Source organism: Nycticebus coucang, chromosome 12 (genome assembly GCF_027406575.1).
Source record: "Nycticebus coucang isolate mNycCou1 chromosome 12, mNycCou1.pri, whole genome shotgun sequence".
Classification (NCBI taxonomy): domain Eukaryota; kingdom Metazoa; phylum Chordata; class Mammalia; order Primates; family Lorisidae; genus Nycticebus; species Nycticebus coucang.
The window spans coordinates 90,659,457-90,682,111 of NC_069791.1; the positions used below are offsets into that span (position 1 = coordinate 90,659,457).

General features: G+C 41.9%; 1 protein-coding gene across 1 annotated transcript; it reads left to right on the top strand.

Annotated features, from left to right (window-relative positions):
* Nucleotides 1-530: 530 nt before the first annotated feature.
* Nucleotides 531-11,198, top strand: ZP2 (zona pellucida glycoprotein 2). The gene is given in 19 exon segments (XM_053556152.1): nucleotides 531-592; nucleotides 713-801; nucleotides 1,836-1,919; nucleotides 2,294-2,388; nucleotides 3,933-4,085; nucleotides 4,821-4,865; nucleotides 5,010-5,174; nucleotides 5,889-5,985; nucleotides 6,084-6,265; nucleotides 6,991-7,117; nucleotides 7,891-8,078; nucleotides 8,159-8,250; nucleotides 8,335-8,459; nucleotides 8,624-8,813; nucleotides 9,526-9,661; nucleotides 9,736-9,832; nucleotides 10,149-10,271; nucleotides 10,871-10,894; nucleotides 11,023-11,198. Coding segments are annotated over 19 exon segments (2,250 nt in total).
* The last annotated feature ends 11,457 nt before the right edge of the window (nucleotides 11,199-22,655 follow it).

The window sequence follows — 22,655 nt, forward strand, 5'->3', positions numbered from 1 at the left end:
TTTTACTTGTCTGCATTTTTTTTTCTGCAGTAAGCTTAAACTTTTATTCTTGGGGTCAACAATTCTTCATTTATTTTTTTAGAAATACTTATGCACATTACTAGGACAACAGCCACAATAGCCAAGAGACTAGAGGTTACTGTATAAAAAGGTTTAATGATGTGAACAAGACATGTTCTTTTCTTAATAAAGCCCATCATCCACTTCACTCTACATTGGAGTTGTAAATAGTGTGTCCAAAAGAGCCTAATTTTTCCCAAAGTTATGGGAAAACACCAATTCCCTCACCTGGAGTCAATTTCAGGGAATGCTGATTTCATTCCTGGACCACAGAAGCAGCTGGCAGAACACCCAAGGCAGGTGTTAGGAAGGAGAGATGCTATTTCCTTCCCAAATCCCTCCCTCTCAGCTGGGAGGGTAGAAGATTCAGGTGCCCCTACGGGGAGAGGGTGAAGTCACAGCTGACTTCCTGCTATAAAAACATAGAACAGCCTACCTTCTACCCAGGTGGTTTGGTAGTCCCTTCTACCATGGTGTGCAGACAGAGAGGAGCTTCTGGGATTCCTTTAAGCTGGTTCAGTGCAGGCTGGAGGTACTTACCATTCTGGGACCGAAGGGGAGTGGACATGGTGGGTCATGTTCACTTAGTTTATTATTCTTTTTAACTGTTCCTTAATTATGGACATTAAGGTAGCTTTTAATTTTTCACCAGCATCTCCTGGTCAATTTCTCTCTTCTTCACCCTTGTGACTTCAGTGAACTCAGCAGATGTCTCTCAGTCGGTGGATCCTGTCTTCCCAGGTATGTCTCCTGGGTGCAAGAAGTCCCCTTAACTGAAAGAATGGGTTGTAATGAGAATGCCTAAATGGCTATGAAACATACTCCTGGCTCAGACAACCTCCAGTCACTCAACCTCCACTTATTTACCTTCATCAAGTCACTGGACAGTCCCAATGTCTGCCTATGGGCTTACTATGGCAGTTAAATGAAAGAATTAAAAAAGACAAACTGATTTGGGCTAGGATTACATACACTGTGGGAGGCTGAGATGGGCAGAATGCTTGCCTTCAGGAGTTTGAGACAAGCCTGAACAAAAGTGAGACCCTGTGTCTACTTTGGAAAAAAAAAAATTAGCTAGGTGTGGTGGTAGGCACCTGTAGTCCCAGCTATTCCCGAGGCTAAGGCAGAAGGATCACTTGAGCCCAGAAGTTCGAGGTTATGAGGAACTAAAATGATGCCACTGCACTCTACCCAGGGCAACAGAGTGAAACTTTTACTGAACAGCCAACCACAATAATAACCTCTCCCCCATCTCTAGGACTAGTAGTTTCTAATCACAAATTCATGACTTTTTAAAAAGGTATCAATGTAACAGGCAAAACTAGAACTACTGCTACCTGAGCTAGAGGCTGTGAAGTGTCAGATCATGTACAAAACTTGATCTGGGGCTTACCCAGGACTTTCAACTTTAACTTGCAACACCTGTTTCAAAGCTTTTGTTCCATTTTTCATAGACGTAACTTCATCAGTTCCACTGTCAAGGTTCTGAGCTGGTGTCTACAGATGTGCTTGTTTTGCCCTAATCTAGGCTTCTCCCTGGTGTGCTTCAGAAAGCCCTGAGTGCTTGGTACCTCCTTACAGTTCTTGGTATACTGCATGGTAGTTGTCTGCATTTCTCACCCATCTGTGGGATCCTGGAGGATAGGGAACAATTCTTGCCTTGTTCACTTGGCATCCTTCCCTGATACCCACTGGAGAGGAGAGGTCTCCTCTACCTCTCTAGGAGTTGCATCTCATGTCGCTCAAAGGCCCGACATGCTGCTTTTGCTCTCCAGGAACTATCATTTGTGATGAAAATGGAATAATAGTGAAGTTTTCACATGGTCTTGACACTGAGAAATGGAATGCATCTGTGGTGGGTAGGTAATGTGTATTATCTTAATTCTGACAAAGTAGACCACCCCTAGTTCAGGGCCAGTCCCATTTGCCTGGTAAGCAGAGCTCAACTCTGGCATCAACTGACATCCAATTCCCACAGCCCCATGGGAGCGGGTGGTCCCTGATTTGCATGATGCCACCAAGAGTGGGAGATCTGTTTCCTTGAAAGTGTATAAGGATCTCTGGGAAACTCACAGCTATAAGTCATGGCATCTTAAAGTTTGAGCCATATCACACAGTTGAATAAACTGAAGCGATAGAAGTGCCTTGGAAACAGATTGGCAGTCTTGGTGCTATGGCTGTCACAGGTGTGTGCATCTCAGCCATCCTGTCTAATCTGATCTGGTTTCTGTAGATCCCTTTGCTGTTGAAATGCTGAACTGTACTTATATCCTGGACCCAGAGAAGCTCACCCTGAGTGCCCCATATGATGACTGTACCATGAGAGTGGTAAGTAATTGCTTTGAGGAGTGCCCTGGGAAGCATATCGTAACCTAATAGTTACTTGTCTTAGTCCTGGTAGTTAAGAACTTACTCTTTGGATATAGCAGCATTTCTCAAATGGGGTGAAGGAGGGGTTTTTCTCCTCCTTAACCTGTCCAGAGGACATTTGATAAAGTCTGGAGCAACTTTTGGTTATCACAACTGAGAAGCGGGAACTACTACTGGCACCAGGGAACAAGCCAAGAGTGCTGCCAGAGAGCCACCATTGCCCAGGGCAACCCCATAACACGGAACTATCAGGATTGCAATGTCAGTGTTGATGTTAAACCCTCATGTTCAAATGCTTGAGCCCTGACTGCCAGTATGTATGTGTGAACTCAAACAAGTTAAGCTCTTTGAGCCTCTATTTGCTCATTGGGAAATGAGGATAATGGTACCCTCTCTACTGGGTAACTAAAGAAGAGTCTTACATGGATGAAGACTTGTGTCCAGTTTCTGTGCCAAGTGCCCAAACATAATTTGTAAACCCTATGTGAGATGTAAGACCATTTTGCTACCAGCAAATAGAAAATGTCCATCCTGCCTAAACAGCTGTTAGAAGGCAAATAGTAGCTAAGCAGTAATAGTAGTGCCCAATCAAGGTTATTAGGAACAATAAAAGCAACCTGCCTAAGCAAAAATTCACAGCCTTTACTGTGCCAAAGAATCACCTGAAAACTAAGTTTGGTTTTAACTAGTTGATAACATAGGTCTGGGGTGATCTCTGGGAACCTGCAGAGTTAACAGGCTACACCATATGATTCTGAAGCAAATCTATGGTCTGAGCTTTGAGAAAATACTTTCTACAGGGTCTACTGCTCTGCAAAGAGGTTTGAACTATAAGTGATATGGTCTGAGGCCGTCTGTGATTGACCAATGGAGTAATCACATGCCCTTTTTGATTCTTCAGTAATTAAACTCTCCCTTTCTAAAGACTTTCCCGATTCAAAGGGCTTTAGAGTTACATTCCCTTAGACTGAGGATCTGTATACCACAAGCTGTGGATGGTTAAATCCAGTTCATGCCCTCCTTTAATGGTCCTTGAATTATGAATGGCTTGTACACTTCTATAGTTGTCTTATAGAAATGTTACTAATACTTAATATAGAAAAACTGGCTGACCCCTGCTTTAGACTGAATTTCCTGAGGTAAGGTCGGAGGTAACAGTGAAGATGGCTCTAGCCAGCTCGATGGCGGTTACTCTAGTGCTCAGTAACTATTTGAATAACCTGGGTGGAAGCCCCATATTAACCCCCATTCAACCAGGACCATGATATCCAGACACAAAGTAGATATGAGATACAAACTAAACTCTAATTCCTGATGCTAGAATGGTTCTGTCAATACTAGTCTTTGCTATGTTTTCACAAAGGGCTATCTGGAGTCTCCCACTATAGGAATGAGGTACCTTTTAGCACTTAGTTACTTGAGTGGGTCGTATGGTATTCTGGCATCACCTTTCCCACCGAGGTGCCAGCACTTACTGTTCTTACTATGCTATTTACCCACAGCATGGTGGGCACCAGATGACCATCAGATTCATTAACAACAGTGCTGATCTAAAACCTGGGGCTAACATATACCAGTTCTTCTGCCCAGCTATGCAAGTAGAAGATACCCATGGGGCTGCAACGTCTATAATCTGCAAGAAGGACTCTATGTCTGTGAGTGCAATAGGCTGTTTACTTGGAGAATATGGCTACTATGGGGCAATATAGTACTCCAAACAGAGCTAGGCTTAAAAATCAGACCACAATGCAATCCTGTATTCACTATCTGCTCTATGGGTTAATTTCTTACTACCCTAAGGCTTTGTTTCCAAGTCCATAAGTGATGAAACAGTACTTCATAGGTGTCTCTAAGAATTGACTGTGAGGGTATATACTGTACTTAGCACATCATGCCTGGTAATAGAAAGGGTTCTGTTGGTAGCTACAATCACATTAATAATGGACAGACTGACTACCACATTCTAGGCCCCATTCCAGATGCCAAGTTCTAATTGAGCAAAACAGATCAATCACATCTTCATGAAATTTAGTTTAACACAGCTAATGTTGACATTAGATAACTAAAAGTAACAGATATCAAAATAACACCACACCAATGATGGAATTCCGTAGTTTTACATGTACTTCTATAGACATGGTAACATCATACATTTAAGAACCTACAACTAGAAGGGACATCAGAACTTCAAAGAGGTGAAATAACATCTAAAGGTATAGTTAAGATTCATGACTAGTGCTATGCTTTTCCTATTGAATCCACAACCAGCCTTCTTGGTGTCAGAACCACATAGCAACTTCTGTCTTCCACATATATAAGCAGGTGGCATGATTTTAGAAACTTTCTCCTTCAGATCATAAGCCTAACATCATGATTTACTTTTCTTCCAGTTTTCCTTGCCACGGATGTTCTCCAGTTTAGCTGATGACAGTGAGGTATAAAAGTAACTATTAAAGTTACATACCTTATTAATCTTTAATTCTGTTAAAGGTGATATTACCTTTAACCAATAAAACATTAGACTACAATAGACTTGATTGTATTTGCACTAGCCCTCTAATTAAAGCTTTTGACTTTAGGAGTCCAGTATGAAGATGGGATGGAGCATTGAGGTTGGTGATGGTCTAGAAGCCAAAACCCTCTCCTTATCAGAGGCCATGAATCAAGGCTTTAATCTCCTGATTGACAACCACAAGATGATCTTCCATGTGCCATTCAGTGGTACTGGAGTGACTCGCTATGTGGTAAGTGTAAAAGTGCTTTGTACCACCTACCACCAAGGCATGGGCCAATGTCCCTAAATCCAAACATGCTTTCAACTATGTCTCTAAACTCATGACTCAATATCTTAATGCTTACCATGTGCCAAGTACTTAAAAGGGTACTAAAGATATAATGGTAAACTAAGGTAAATTAAATAAACATGGTCTTCACCTCAACCTGTTCTTTTCCATAGACTTAAATCTATGCCATACAAAACAAGTATAATCTTAAAAATCTTAAGATGGTTGGGTCATTGTTCCATATTTTGCCTCACAGTAGATATTGGTGTTTTCCAGGTCAACAGTCAAGACACTACATCAAACTAATGTGTTAAAGTACTTAGGACAGGTCCTGGTACATAGGTGCTCAAACATCAGCCTCTTTAAGGATGGTTCTATTCCATGTTACTCAGATTAATTCTCATAAACATTCTCTATAACTATAAAATGTTATGGCATACAACCAACTATTTATGCTTAGAAATGATCAACTACAGGTGATATCCACAGACAACATTAGTCCTCCAAGTCTTACAGAACGGACAAGGTTGAGACTAGAACACCTCTAGGACCGTCTAGAACAAAATGGTTCTGCTTGCCAAAATGCTGGCCAATATTTGAATCTACACTTGCCTGAAAATTCTCAGTGGTTCAAGATTCAAGTAAATCAATGTCTCTGAAAATGCTTTCCCCCAGCAAGGTAACAGTCATCTTTACATGGTGTTTCTGAAGCTTACATTTGAATCTCCTGGGCAGAAGGTGGTCTTCTCATCACAAGGTATCTGTGTGTCAGGTAAGGCCCCAGGTAGCTGCATCTTCAGTTGTTGGAGATATTATTTAAGGTGTTTAATTAAGGCTGGTAATGGGTATTGTGTCAATCATTCCTTCCAGATCCTGTGACCTGTAATGCCACACACATGACTCTTACCATACCTCAGTTTCCTGGGAAGCTGAAGTCTGTGAGCTTGGAAAACAAGAACATTCCTGCGAGCAAGCTGCATGACAATGGGATTGATATAGAAGCAACAAATGGCTTGAGATTACATTTCAGCAAAACTCTTCTCAAAACAAAAGTAAGTGCCATTGTCGACCACTAAACTCTATAAAATCTTGACTTAAAGTATACTCTTGTGGGTAATCCTAATACAACTGGTGACTTGCTCATAAACACCAATCCTGGGGTAACAGATTCAAATTTTAGAAGGTCTCATTTGATCATCTTGCACAAGTGAATTTTTCAAGGAATGAAGTTTATTCTCAAACACTGAGCCTCTTTAACGTCTGCAATGGAAACTTAAGTTTTATTCACTGAAGTGTAATTGTCAAATACCTAGTGACGAACCTCTGTTGTACTCCAAAAACAAGACAGCTTGATCTAAACAAGAATCCTATACTATCCTCATTGAGGGTAATTCTTGATTGGAATTGCCAGGGACCCCAGAGTGTTGAGTGTTAAAATAGCATTTTATAATAACATCTGTAGAATCCTTTAGACTTCGATTTGGCTTGGCAGGATGTTCCACTATCCTTTGGAATTTGATCTGTTAACCCACACTGTAGTGCCTACAACAAACAGTATACAGTGCTGGGTACTTTAGGACATGAGTTTATAGCAATAAATTTCCTGCCTGGGGAGACATCCTGCTCCAGAGAAGTGATAGGAGCTCACTTGTCTGGTTTCTCTTTAAGCTAGAACAAGTCTGCAGTAAGCCCTCCAAGTGTTCAATAGACTTCCTTCCTGCCTCCTGTGACCAAGCCTCAGATAGGCTGTGGCTACTAATTGACATTCTTATTTCAGTTCTCTGAAAAATGCCTACTTGATAAGTTCTACTTAGCATCACTCATGCTGACCTTCTACCTTCGACTAGAGACCGTATCCATGGTGATCTCTCCTGAGTGTCTCTGTGAGTCACCAGTTTATATAGGTAAAGATATCTTATTAATCACTTTTTTTTCTACCTGGGGTCTTGCACATGTGGGAAAACAAGAGTTATGATTCTAATGTATTGCTTTGTGGCTTGAAGAAATTAAAGACTTTTCATATCAGAGCTCCGTAATACTTACAAAACAATCACTATAACTATTACACGTTCAAGTAACCTGGAAATATTGGGTTACGGGCCTGAGCCTATCACCTAAGAATGCTAAAACTGTTAATCAAAGGGAATATGAAAACTTCAAGGACTTCCCCCTCCCTAAACTCCTATGAATTTCCAAAAAGGAATAAGGAATAAGCATTTCTTCATTGCATCTCCCCTGTGTTACTGATTATTCTCTAATTTGCATCAAGTCAGACCAAATAAACATTACTTTCTACCTCAGTTTCCTCTCAAACCCCTCAGGATTTGTGAGTATTAAAACAAGGTAAATAATAATGCAGACACTATGCTTAAAACCACATTAAGTCTGATATTAAGTTACTTCAACCCCTCATCAATGTTTCTGACCAGGTTTTTACCCTATATGGCCCTTTTCATGTCTCCTAATTCTTCCTTGGGGAAGAAAAGTCCTTCTGTTCCCATACAGAGCAGCTTAACTGTTTCAGCTTCCCTTGTAACTCAAGCTATTTATCAGGGTATTTTCCCAAACAAAAACTTAAGACATATTTTAGTGCCTTTTTTAGAATTTTCCAACCTTCAAGGTTGACTGACAGTATCAGATGGCAGACAAATTTGTCTTAACCTTTACTGCTGTCTAGTTACAGATGAGCTGTGCACCCGAGATGGGTTTATGGACTTCGAGGTCTACAGCCACCAAACAAAACCAGCTCTCAACCTGAGCACCCTCAGGGTTGGAAATTCATCCTGCAGGCCTATCTTTAAGGCTCAGTCTCAAGAGCTGGTACGGTTTCACATACCTCTGAATGGATGTGGAACGAGACATAAGGTCAGTACTAGTAGGTGTTAAGAGTTTGAGACTCATCTTTAAAGTAATTGGCTGTTGACCAATTTTCTGATATTTTTTAGTTTGAAAATGACAGAGTTATCTATGAAAATGAAATACATGCTCTTTGGACAGATCTTCCTCCAAGCAAAATATCCAGGGATAGTGAGTTCAGGTGTGATACAACTGCTACTTAAATACTTAAGCTGTAGTTTAAATTCAAGCAATGTACCTAAAATTCTTTGCATTTCTCTTACAGAATGACAGTGAAGTGCTCGTATAGCAGGGATGACATGCTACTAAACTTCAGTGTCAAAAGTCTTCCTTATCCAGTGGCCTCAGTGAAGCCAGGTCCACTTACCTTAATCCTGCAGACCTACCCAGGTGAGATGTTGCAGCTTAAATAACTCTTGGAGAAGAGTTAAGTGTCTTCTTAGCCAGTGTCTTTCCCTGAAATGAGCTTTCTGATGCTACTAGACTAATGGAACAATAGCAACCTGTTAGCCATCAACTACATGAATACTAAAGAAGCATTCATTCCATTTCAGATAGCTCCTACCAACAACCTTATGGGAACGATGAATACCCTCTAGTGAAATACCTCCGCCAACCAATTTACATGGAAGTGAGAATTCTTAACAGGGATGACCCCAACATCAAGCTGGTCTTAGATGACTGCTGGGCAACATCTACTGCAGACCCAGAGTCTCTTCCCCAGTGGAATATTGTCATGGATGGGTAGGTATCTTCTATACTATAAGGTTGTCCAGTTAATACGTCAGAACCTGCCTATGATAGAAAAAATCCTCTTGGGCTTTAGAATATAGTCACACAAAAGCACTAAGTGGTAACACTGGTATTAGATGTTCACTTGAGCCATTTAACATAGAACCCAAGCACTATAAGGCTCTGAGATTAACTAAACACTTGTAGAAACTCAAGTGCCCAGCTCATCCATGAGGTCTATTCTGACCCTCCTTAGCCCTTAACCTAGTCCATCTTTTTTTTACCCTTGATACATACCACCCAGGCTATCTATGTTCTTCATAGCATCAACCCCCTTATGTCATATTAAACTAGAAAATGACAGGGAGTCTTCTTCTGTGACCAACAAATACTGCCTGAGACATAACAGGAACTCATGTAGAAAGAAGCCAGTGTCTTCTGTAGTGATACATAGAAGTTACATTTCCTTGACGAGTATAGTTGGCAAACAAATGGGTACTTTTCTACATCATACAAAAATACAAGTGTAGAACCTATGACTTTATGGGTATTAGATAAGTCAAGAAGTACAAAGTCAAAGAAAGGTACTAGAAGGTAGATATAGCAATAGTACAGAGGGTTTTACACGTGACTTGTATGTGTGTGTGGGGGGTCAATGTCAGTGCTTATCTCCAGAATGCATGTGACTGACATCCTTCTCTGATATCTGGTATGTGCCTTCTAGCTGTGTGTACAACATGGACAACTACCAAACCACCTTCCACCCTGTTGGTTCCACTGTGACCCATCCTGGTCTCTATCAAAGGTTTGATGTGAAGACCTTTGCCTTTGTCTCAGAAGCCCAGGAGCTCTTTAGCCTAGTAAGTGACTAAGAAGTCACCTGGGACAGGTTGAATTTTAGTACATAGGTTCCACCTAAGTCTTCTGTTTGTAGGTCTACTTCCACTGCAGTGCCTTAATCTGCAATCAACTCTCTGCTGACTCCTCTCTGTGTTCTGTGACTTGCCCTATATCTTCTAGGCACAGGCGAGGTAAAACCTTCAAATCCTTGAGTCTTAAAGCAAGATTCAACTTTTCAAAACTAAATATCTCATGGATAGGGTCAATTCTTCATCTCAAGAGCCCAAGAAACCCCTTGTTGGACCAGTCTGCCTTGCCCATACATATCTGAGGGATGGGCAGGTATTTTAGTGCCATAGACATGTTCTTTGATAATCCATCCCAGTTTTGTAGTAACACATGACCCCTCCTGCAAATGCAGGCAGAACTACATAAAAGAATGAGATAGCCCATGGAGCTTTTCCTTCTAAATATTCTATTGCCATACCTCTCAAACTCATATTCCAGAGGTCAAACAGAAACTTATGTCTCCAGCCACAGGGATCACTGAAGAGAAAGTTACAGTTAGCCTCCCAGGATCCATTCTCCTGTTATCAGATGGCTCTTCATTCAAAGGTATGGACTTTAAAGGCTGAGGTACTTCCTGAATTCAAATTCTTAGCTTTTTATGCCAACAGTTTAATGCTTACATATACTAATACATGCTTATGGTAAATCTGAATAAGAGTCTCCTCTCTGAGATGAGCTTCTGTCAAGTCTCCTATGCATCTTTCCAGAAATCACTAACATAACATCACATATTCCACCTACTGATCTGTTAACTTACTGTTTTAGCCACCTTATCTATACAAAGAGACCTACCTTACAGTTAACAGCTATGTGGGGTTCCACATGGCTCTGTCATGACCTTCATTTGTAGACATCTAGGTTACTTCTAGTTTTGTCCTTAATACCATAGTAGACGCCTCTAAAATATGACTATTCAAGAAATTCAGGAAGCATTTCTAACAGTATTCAGAAGACCTGTGCATCTAACTTGCTGTTGCCAAACTTAAATCTGCATTAGATCATATTCCTGTTATCCCACATTGTTAACCCAGATAGCCTTAATCTGAGATCACATGCTCAGATGGTTAACCATATCTGTTAGCATCAGAATGTTGCATTAAACAGGCTGAGATTAAGGTCCTTTTCAAATGCCAGCCTACTTGATCTTGAACAGGTAAAAGCAAGTGGCAATATTAAGGAAAAGAGTGGGAGGGAAAAAGGTTGGCCTATGAGGTGAGGCTATTCCCCGCAAACTAAGTTTGAGACTTAACTTCATCTCCTCTGGAGAGCCAATGTGTAAGACTTCAGCTTACCCTTATGATTTAAATGTCAGCTAATCCTAAGACTTAAATGTCTGTTTCCTTTCCAGATGTTGTAGACACCAAAGGCCATTGGGCTGCAGGAGATGTTATTTCTAAAGTAGTAGCTGCTATGGCCACATTAGCAGGTGTGGTGGCAACTGTTGGCTTCATCAGTTATATACTCAAGAGAACTGTGTCAAATCACTAAGAGGACTTCTAAATAAAGTCGTTGACATGAGCTTCTTGTCTGTTCTCATTAAGATTCGATGGCATGGAAGAACTGTTTCTCAGTCATTCTGTGGAGTAGATGCAATATCTATTCACAATCCTGGGCAGGCTTTGGTCTATATGGACACTGACACACACAGACAGGGAGATTTGATCTCATTGCTCCCTGTTACTTGGCCTCTTCTGACCCCCCTCACCCCTGTGCCTGAATCCTCTGGCGCTCACAATGAAGTAGTGAATGTAGTAGAGCTAGCTACAGCCTACCTCTGGAGGGACACTTAGATGAGTCTAATGTCTTTTATCCCTTTCACTCACACAGGATAGGGGCAGGAAGTTGGCTTCTGATCACTGGCATACTGTAATTTCCCTTATAGGAAGGGAAACCAAGTGTGTTCCCAAGAAAGTAATCTACCCTGCTTCAAAGTACAAGTAATTTTTAATTCAAATTATTCAAGTACACAACTTTCCTGAAAGCTTCAAAGAATTTAGTACTATTTTTTCTTTAGTGTTAATCTAATTAAAGGCCAGTTATCCTCTCTTGGGGAGGGAAAGGAATACCATCAGCCAGTTTCTTAAAGTACAATTATAACATTCCTAGTGTCAAGATTTCACAGTTGAAGCTGAACCTGGAGTTACTTTCCACTATCTGCACTTACTCATTACCACCTCCTAAGGCTCTTTCTGAGGGTGTCCAGTCTTACCTGAGGCTGCAATTACATCATAAGCATCATTCATGATATAATTACAGTCTCACACTGGACCACTAACAGACCATCTTTAAGACATCTAGTATAGAAACAAATTCGCTTATATTCATATTCTGTCTCCCATCTTGAAAGCATTTAACAGTCCACAAAATGGGAAAATTCCATTATTACCCTACGGCCATAAGCATACAGATTAGACCCAGACTTAATATACTGCTACATTCCCACCACAGCTTATTACGATAATTTTGTTTGTAAATTATTCAAAGTGAAGAATTTCAGATATGGATCTGAAATATATTTTTTGCAAGAAAAATGATTTTAAATCTCTATACATGGTGTGAGGTAGAGAACTATGAAAGTCTCCAGTGTTAGGACTTTCACCTCGCCTTGAAGCACAGGAGAGAACTACGGTGTCTACTTGATCGTGTTGGTATACTATCTTGTTGGTATACTACAGGTCTCTACTCTTGAGTTCAAACCTTTCACATAGCTCTTTCTAAATCCTGCTAGATTTTTATGCGGGTAAAACTCAACTCTGTGGGAAGAGAAACTGTACTTATGTTGTGTGGAAGGGAAGGTCTGGAATTTCTAGAATCAGGGTCAAGGCCATTCTTTAGATTTTGATTTATGAGGGTATAAGGCATTATTCTAATGAAATGAGAAATGGTCTCAGATTCAAACTTTTCTCTGTAATTTTATCATGTTGTTGGACATTAGAATTGTGAGTAAAACTCTGTACTATAGTACAGGTATTTTAAAAAATGGCTATTTAGATGACTTCCTGATCCTATGTAGTAGGCTGAATGATACCTATCCCTATGTCCATATATACATAATCCCTGTAGTCTATGAATATTGTTACCTTTACATGATTACATGAACTCTGTAAATGTGATTAAGGGTGAGATCATCCAAGTGGGCCCAATTACACGGGTCCTTATAAAGCAGGCAGGAAGGTCAGTCAGATTTATTGGTGGAAACAGAAATTGGTATAATATGTGTAGGGCCACAAGCCAAGGAACACAGGCGACCTCTGATAGAGGACCAGGCAAAGAAACCAATTCTTCCCTAGATCCTCCAGAAGAAACAGATCTGCTGCACCCATTTGGACTCTGAACTCCAGAATTATAAGATTATCTGTTTTATCATTAAGTTTGTATTAATTTTACAGTAGCAATAAGAAACGAATACACTAATGGGTCACTACTCACAATTTTAAAAACACTTTCCTCATCTATAAAGCAAGCATTTTTAACAACTCAAGCCCTAGAGAGGTTGTCCCAGGTATCAGAAGCCTTTGATCATGAACCTAAAATCTCTCATATGCAAGTTGGTCCATTTGTGTAGTCACAGGTCAAAATCAAAGTCACCTCAGCCTTGAGCCTGCCCCACAGTGTGGCTTGGTTTTGATGCGCTTGCCACAAATGCTAAAGCAGTGCTTTAAGATTAGAAAGCCAAACTGGCATGGAGCAGCTTCTGGGGTGAACACTTGTTGCCATGGTATCCTGGAACAAGTATAATAAGCAGTTGATTAAAGCCGTGTTTGAAACTTCCGAAAGTACACATCCACTTCTGTGGAGGAGGCAGCCTACTCAGGCAGGAACTGTGTGGGAACAGAGTTAAGCTCAAATCCTAAAGGGCTCTGCTTCATCAATACCGGTGCTTGTAATCTCACTTATCAGGTAGTGATGCACTGTAATTGTAACACAGGTATCAGGTGTAAACAAAAGGACTGTGGAATTCTAACACTCCTTTGAGCAGTCCTGATGGTGGAGGTTGTAAGAAATGGGAATGGATTTGTGTGCCCTGGAAGCCACCTATTCTTCCCTGCCCTGTTCTACTGCTTCAGCAGTTCTGTGGCATAGGTAGGGCTCTAGAACAAGAACTGGGTTGGATTCTGCATCTATACCCTCCTAGCTGTGTGACCTTGGCTAGACAGAACAACCTGAGCCTGTTCCCATGTCTGGAAAATGGGAATACAGCCTACTTCAGAAGCATGTGAGGCTTCAATGAGATAATCCTTATATTGCTGTATGTGCTTCATTGTAGCATGTAAACACTGAGGTAATAGCACCATTCTAAGAATTCTGTATAAAATCTCATAATATTATGAACAATAACTGGTTTTGGAACCTCTGGTATAGCACATATCATTATATTCATTAGGCACATAATTTGTAACATGCCCTGATCCCACCTACTAAACTAGAATCTTTAAGGAGTAGTGTCTAAGCATGTTTAGACTCTGTGAGAAGCCAAATTATGTCCCAAAAGATATTCATGTGCTAATCCCTGGGACCTGTGTATGTTTTCTGTATGGCAAAAGGGTCTTGGAAGACATGTTTAAGTTAAGGATGTTGAGATGGGGAGATTACCTAGAGCATACAGAAGGACCATAAATATAATCACGCATCTTCTTGTAAAAGGGAGTTTGGACTATATGGAGGAGAAGGCAGTGTGATGATGGACGCAGAGATGGAAATGATGTACTTTCATAGTTCTCTTCTATAGTTCTGGAAGAAAGGACATAAGCCATGGATTGTAGGAGATACTAGAAGCTTGCTATAGTTTGGTTATTTGACTCTCCAAACCTCAGGTTGAAATTTGATTCCCAAATGGAGGTGGGGCGTAATGAGAGGTATTTGAGTCATGGGGGCAGATCCCTTATGAATGGCTTGGTGTGACCCTCTGAGCAATGAGTGAATTCTTGTTCTATTAGTTCCCATGAGAGCTGGTTGTCAAAAAGAGCCTGGCACCTCCTCGCCTCACCAAGCGATTTACATATGCTGACTCTCCTTTGCCTTCTGCCATAAGTGAAAGCAGCCTGACGCCCTCATCACAAGCAGATGCTGATGCCTGGCTCTTTGTATAGCCTGTACAACATGAGCAAATAAACCTACTTTTATAAATTACCCAGCCTGAGGTGTTGAAAAAGGCAAAAAAAAAAAAAAAAGCATTCTCTCCCAGATCCTCCAGAAGAAGACATTCCCACTGATACCTTGACCTTGGCCCAGTGAAAGTGATTTTCAACTTCTGACCTCTAGTCTCAAAGACTGAAAGAGAATGAACTCCAAGGAGTTCTGTTTCTGGTTTCAAGGTGGTGGTACATGATGTGGGAAGGAAACTCATCCTAGACAGGGCAGGGGACAGTGGCAATGCAGTACCTGGGTTTGTCATATCTAAGGTGTTATGAGCTGCTTTGTGCCCCCCCACTTCAAAATTGAAGTTTTACCCTCATTGTGATATACTTGGAGATGGGGCTTTTTGGCAGCAATGAGATCGTAAGGGTGACCTTAGGAAAGGCATAAGTGTCCTTATAAGAAGGAATAGAGATTAGGCATGGCAGCTCACACCTGTAATCCTAGCACTTTGGGAGGCTGAGGTGGGAGGATCACTTGGTTCCAGAAATTTGAGACTGGCCTGAGCAAGAGTATCATCTCTACAAAATAATTGAAAAATTGTCCAGGCATAGTGGCACGATCCTATTGTCCTAGCTACTCAGGAGGCTTTGGCAGGAGGGTTGCTTTAGCCCAGAAACTTGATGTTGCAGTGTGAGCTATTATGATGCCACTGCACTTCAGCCCAGTGATAGAGCAAGACCTTGTCTCCAAAACAAAGACATTAGAGAGCTCTCTGCCTTCTTGCTGTGTGAGGATGTAAGGAAGCTCTAAGATGGCCATCTGTGAACCAGCAAGTAGGCATTTTCTCTGAATTATCTGTTTATATCCTTTGTCTAATTTATACCAAATTTTAAAAATCCTTTTAATTTTTAGGACCTCTATATAATCTGAGTTCTGACTCAGGACTGTTAAATAACTAGAAATCTATCAATATATTACATCACAGAAATAGATCAAAAAATATCCCCTATAATTATATCAATAGATACCAAAAAGACATTAGATAGAACCTGTGATCACTCCTGATAAAAAGCTCTTGCAAATTTAGGACTAGAAGCATGCTAAAAGTACCTCTTTTAAGACAAGGTAGGTACACATTAGACTTGCAGATGAAATGTCAGCTACATTCCTAGAGACTGAAATAGAGGACTAAATTTTGTCTCCCCCCACCTCTAATTAATATGTTGAAGTCTTAATATCCAGTACCTTGGAATGTGACTATTGATAGTGTCTTTTAGGAAGTCATTTAGTTAAAATGAGGTGGTTAGGATGGGCCCTAACCCACTCTGACTTACATCCTTAAAAGAAGAGGAAATTCAGACACAGAAGAGAGCCATCTAGGGGCCTCAGGAGAAACCAAAACACACTGACTCCTGGATTTTGAACTTCTTAGCTTCCAAAATTGTGAGAAAATAAATTTCCCTTGTTTAAGCCACCCAGTCTATAGTACTTCATAGGGCAGGCCTGGAAAATGACATCTAGGTTATAGCAAGTTCCATCTGATGAGTCAATGGACTCTGGTGTGCATACACTGGGCTTTTAGCCTCCTAACCGAGGTTCCAGATTTAAGTAAATCCTCCTTGGCCCTGCCCTTTGCTCACGCAGAACATAAAGATACTTATTTTGTGAACCAACACAACTAAAACACAAGTGCACTGGATAGATAGTATAGGGCTTAATCAAAAGAGATCTCCTTGCCGTTCCCCTCCCCCCCTATCCCTTTCTTTGCTGTCTAGAGAAGAAGACAAGCATACCCCTAGGGGATGTACCCTGATTTGCCTAAGATAATCGAGATGAATCCCTATTTTTCTTACCTAAATTTTGTCAAAAGGTGGCCATGTGATATAGTTCTGTTCGATGAGATTTAAGTGGAAATTAGAAGGAGGAACTGCTTTTTCTTCATTTCAAAAAAAAAGTATCTACAACCATCCTCTTTTCTACCTGCTTTTGGATGAGGTTACATGACATAGTGATTTCTCAACCTGTGGCTGCCACTTTGTGACTGTGAGGAAACAAACCTAAATATACCATGAGAAAGATGGAGCAAAATAATGGAAAGCATAAATCCTTGGTGATTTCATTGTGTTCCCTGAGTCAGGCCCGGAACCACTTGGCTCTGGATTTCATATTTAGTGAGAGGATAAAGGCATTTTATTTCTTGTACGTGAAAGCATCCAAACTGATTCAAGCTTAAAGAAACTTCAGCTTTAAGATCTATGGCTATAATTTGCATCTGTAAAAACATACTAAGTTACATGTAAGCTTTTCTTTGAATAGCAGAATTTTGTGTAAACCAAAAATAAAAGTACCTTTGTCTGAGAACTTTACTTTGCTTTGGCTCTCTCAGAACCCAAGAGGACCCAAGTATGATTGTGTTCATCTTTAAATTCCCACTGGTACTTCTGCAAGGGAAGTGACTTGACTGGACTTGTAGGATGAAGAAACTTGATTCAAAGCAGATTGTATGGTCTCTTATTTCTCACTCACACTTGGGGATACTCTCCCTTGAATTCTGTTTCAGGGTTAGAGAGGCAAGGAAGATGCCAGGAAGTGAGCAGAGATGAAGCAGACATGGATTCTAGCCTGGGCACCGTGGGCTTACCGGGTGGCCTTGAGTAAGCGATTTTCCCTTTCTAGGCCTCAAGTTCGCCATCTACAGGAGGAGAGGATTGGAGAATATACCTCTTTCTTTGTTACTCAAGTTAAGGTTGATGGAAAGCTTCTCCTGGGAGCTGGTAAACGATACAGAAACTCAGGTCCTGCTACAGAACTATGGGCCCAGAATCTGCCTCTCCCATGTGCCCCTGTGTGTATGCCCGTTCAAATTAAGAAGCCGGATGCTTCTTCCAGCCCTCTGTGCTGAAGCGTCGCTACTGCGCCGGCTTTAGATGGCCTGCACGTGAGCGCCCTCTATTGGCTCAGAGATAAAATGCTTTCTTTAGGTCACGCTTTGATTTCCTTCTGGTGGTTAAGTTACCACAAGGGGCTTGAAGTCCCCGGTACAGGAGCTCCAAACAGGGCCTAGGGACTGCTAGTGCATGGGACTGGCCCTTGAGTCTCCTCCTGAATTTACATGAATGATTTCCACACCTGGAAAAGAAACCTACACGTGGAGAGGGCCCTGTCCAGCCCGCATGGCCAACTCCCAGGTGCCATGGGACGCAGAAGTCCACCCTCCCAATGTCTTACCCTTGTCACTTCTGCTTTAACAAAAAAACGCTGCATGAGGGGAGGACTCATGCCTGGCCTGGGAGGCTGATAACCAGTGGCTTGGTCACTAGCTAGCTCTAACGTGGACAGGTGACTCACCTGCTTAGCTATATTTCCCTCTTCTTTCAACTGAAGAGAAGGGAATGTGAGTGAGAGCAAATTAACTTCTCTGATGATTAGGAAAGGTCAAGAATGGTAACTGGTATGAAAGCTCTTTAGAAACTTGAGCTGTTTTTGTAAACACGAAGGTGTGTGTTTCCCTGATGCCACTAGCAGAACTGGCCACTGTGGCGCAGACCTGGCCAATTTTGGTCCGACCCCAAACCAGCTCTGGCATTGCCAAGACCAATTCTGTTACATTTCATTATTTGTCAAGATCAGGATTTTTTTTAGCACTGACACTATTGACATTTGAGCCCTGATAATTCCTGATTGTGGGGGGGCTGTCCTGTGCTTGGTAAGGCCAGTATCTCTGACCTCTACCCATTAGATGCCAGGAGCAGCCCTCATAAGCATGCACAGTTGTGATAATCAACAATGCTCCAAACATACCAATGTCAATGCCAAATGAGGGTGGATGGGGGTGGATGGGGGAGGCAATTACCCCCCAACTGAGAACTGCTGCTCTCGATTTAATCTTCTCCAACTTTCTAATCAGCAAAAATATTGTTCAGGGGCTTCTATCCATGAGGTTTGGGCTACCTGAAGTGGAAGATACAGATATTGTCTCCATCCCCAGAGCATTAGCAAGAGATGGGGCTGGGTGGGAGGGGAGGAAGGACCAATGTAAGAGACCAACACAAACAAAAGATCTAGCCAAGCAAAGGTATAATCTTGGATAATGTGAAGATCACTTGCCTCAGTATCCCAGTGGCCAAGAGGTTGGGTGGCATTCTCATTACAGACTGAAGAAGTCAAAGGACAGATAGATCATTCCCTGCTCAGCAGAGAAACAGTGTACATGAGCAAGGCATGACTTCATGGAGGGAGGAACCTTGAGTTGGGTTGTGGGAGATGGGAGGTGTGGAAAGAGGACTGTTTCAGCATCACTGATTTTCAATTTTTCCACCATGAATGATGGGTGGTATTCACCATAATGACACATTCAAGAGCAATACTCAGCTGGATATATTCCCCCCTCCCTTCCTTTCCCTCAGAAAAGCAAAGAAAGCCCTTTAAAAATACATAATTGTCACAAGTCTTAGCAAGCATTCAGGGAGTGTGTGTGTTTGTGTGTGTGTGTGCAATCCCTAAAGGTATGTGTATGCATGTGTACATATATTTTTCAGGGTGGCAGAGCACACAGGTTATTCTCAAATTCTACCTCCTCTCTCTAGCTCCACCTTTTCTACTCAAAGAAGTAGATCAGAATATAAATGAAAGTACTGTTAGTCATCCTCAACCTTGTGTGAACTCACACTTGATCTTGCCATGCCTGAGTGCATGACTTCTGGACTGGGCCCTGCTATGCTATGCAAAGCAAGACAATAGAAGCCACACAGAGAAAGTGGCAGAGACCATACTATTCTGGGCACAACTCACCAACCGTTTGCATTTCAGTCCACACAACTGGTGATCCCTAGAGTTATTCCACACAACAGCAAAGGTCACAGGTACTATCCCCACAACATGTTGGAGAATGGGACCAAACAACACAGTGTCTCAGAGGTAAGTAAAAAAATTAACATTTGATAGCATACTGGTTGCTAGGGTGGCTTTTGCAATCAGACAATCCTGCTTCTGATTCTATGTGCCTTAGGCAATTTAATTTTTCAATCTTTCTGATTCCTTTCTGATACCCATTTCTCTAAAATGGGTAGTAGTGTGGATTTACTGAAAACATGATGTGTACAGGGCTTAAAATTGCATCCAGCACATGGCAAATGCTCAAAAATAAGCAAAAACCCTGGACCTAGTGGTGAATTACCATTATGACTGTATAAGGTCAGTATTTGCATGCTCTGAGGATTAACTGCCTATCCACGAAGCCACACATTGGCTGTGATGCCTTTTTAGTAACCTGCCCTTAAGTCCTTAATGATCCTCCACAGCTGGGTTAATAACAATAGGCCTTTTACACATCCCTGTTTCACTCAGTTTTAAAATGATTCTTGTGGCCATACATTTGGGGCTTATTCTGTGTCAGGCACTGTGCTGGGATTCTTGCATTATTTCACTTCATTTTGAGAAAGGATACGGAGAAAGATGAAGTCTAGGAGAACAGGTCTTCTCAAGGAGACCACAAGGATACACGGGCAGGGTTCTCTCCCTGGTGACTCAGCTCTGGGGAATTTATAAACTTAACTTCCTGGAACTAGGAAATTTCCAAGTTCTGTGAAATCCTGTAGTTCTGTAGGGGCTAGAATAGCATCTCCTGCTAGATTTAAATTGGCCAATGAGAAGGGTACCTGTGGGGTGGAACTTTTTGACTGTCAATAAAAAGGGAAAGACCAAGCCAGTTGGGGAGCACAGCCATTTGCAATTCTGAATTCTTCTATGCCAGTAAGCTCGGCTGGTGAATAAAGCCCTTCCTCTTATAAACGTAGTGTTTGAGTGCTCTTTCTCTCCATCGGGCCTTGTCTTCCTGCAACAATTTCATTGGCCTTTGCCCATGCAGTGTAAAGAACAGAGCCTGAATTAATAACCTCATTGCAAAGCCTTCCTTTGGATACTGCGTTTCTTGGCTGAATTGGGTGAGTCATTTTAAGTTTTTAAACCTTGGTTTCATCTCTAAAATCCAGAGACTGGGGCGGCACCTGTGGCTCAGTGAGTAGGGCGCCGGCCCCATATGCCGAGGGTGGCGGGTTCAAACCCAGCCCCAGCCAAACTGCAACAAAAAAATAGCCGGGCGTTGTGGTGGGCGCCTATAGTCCCAGCTACTCGGGAGGCTGAGGCAAGAGAATCGCGTAAGCCCAAGAGTTAGAGGTTGCTGTGAGCCGTGTGACGCCACGGCACTCTACCCGAGGGCGGTACAGTGAGACTCCGTCTCTACAAAAAAAAATCCAGAGACTGATGGAACATAAAAAATGAGAAGCAGGCAAGGGAAGTTTGTGATTGGTCTTTGATTATGGATTGATTCATGAAAGAGTTAGCACTTGTAAGTGCCATGGGAAAGCACTTCGTACTTGTCAGAGTTTGAAGCCAGAATGTTTATGTGATAAGAAAAATATTTTAAAACAATCTCTTAGCCACTCTCCAAAGCATCCCATAAGAGAGTTGTGTAAAGCTCTCAGTGCAGAAAATATTTCCAGACCCCAGCCCAGACCTACTCTCTGAGCCAACTGTCCACTTGACACATCCTCTGGGTATGAAGGAGGCTTTTATGACTTTGGATTTTCACACACCTCCCATCTCAGAAAACAGTGTTTGGGCATAGAGGACAAGTATGGTGCTTTGACATGCTCAGCATTTTTGAATTACAGAAAATAGGAAGACCTACCTGGGTAGATGGCATATATGTTATAGCTAATGTCAGAAACTTGCATGAAGAAACATTCAATAAACAGTAATTCTTAATATTAATACCCCCATGGTATTAGCAGAAACAAGCAGTTCTTGTTCTCTAATGGAGATGACTCCATCTTTGGGTCAGTATAGGAATGACATGGGATGCAGAAAAGTTTGTACCAAATTAAAGCTTTAGGCTTCTTTGTGGCAAGTAGCAGCCGTTTGTTTGTGTCTGTCATGCATACATCTCATTTTCTTCTCACACTCCTTTGGAAGCCTGATCCTGTCTCTCTGCACCCCGGCATCCCCTATCATGAGGAACTGTGGGGCTGAGCTCTTCCCTCCTAGGGTCTGGAATGAACACAGCCCCGTCCATCATCCTAGCCACTGTGATTAATTCAGGGTAGCTTACATGACCCAAGTCTGTCCAATTAGAACTAAACCCAGAATACTTGTTGGAAAACAGCAGCTTTCTTGGCCAATCTGGAGCTGCTGGGACCTCCACAATGGGGCAGGCCTGCCTGATAAGGCAGCTCACAAAAACAACAACAAAAAAAAGAAAACGAGCTGAGAGATGCCTAATGACATCACCTGAGCTCCTGGATCCAACAGTGCCTAAAGATCTACCTACCAGGGCAGCGCCTGTGGCTCAATCGGTAAGGCGCCGGCCCCATATACTGAGGGTGGCGGGTTCAAACCCGGCCCCGGCCAAACTGCAACCAAAAAATAGCCAGGCGTTGTGGCGGGTGCCTGTAGTCCCAGCTACTCGGGAGGCTGAGGCAAGAGAATCGCTTAAGCCCAGGAGTTGGAGGTTGCTGTGAGCTGTGTAAGGCCACGGCACTCTACCGAGGGCCATAAAGTGAGACTCTGTCTCTACAAAAAAAAAAAAAAAAGAAATCTACCTACCCCTTGGCTTTCTAGTTGAGTGAATATAATCCCTCCCAACACCACCTTGCCTTTTTTAAAGCAACTTTGAATTGAGTGTCAGGCACTAGCATCTAAAAAGGCCATATTATTTATCATCTGCCATAAAACTGACAGAGAAGCAATAGGCAGGTCTGATGTAATTAGGGGATGGGTAGTGGTGTGTGTGTGGGGGGGGAGTAAAGAAAAAACGCCCACCCAAATAAATAATTAACAAAATGCCACAGCAAATAAGCCACTGAAGAA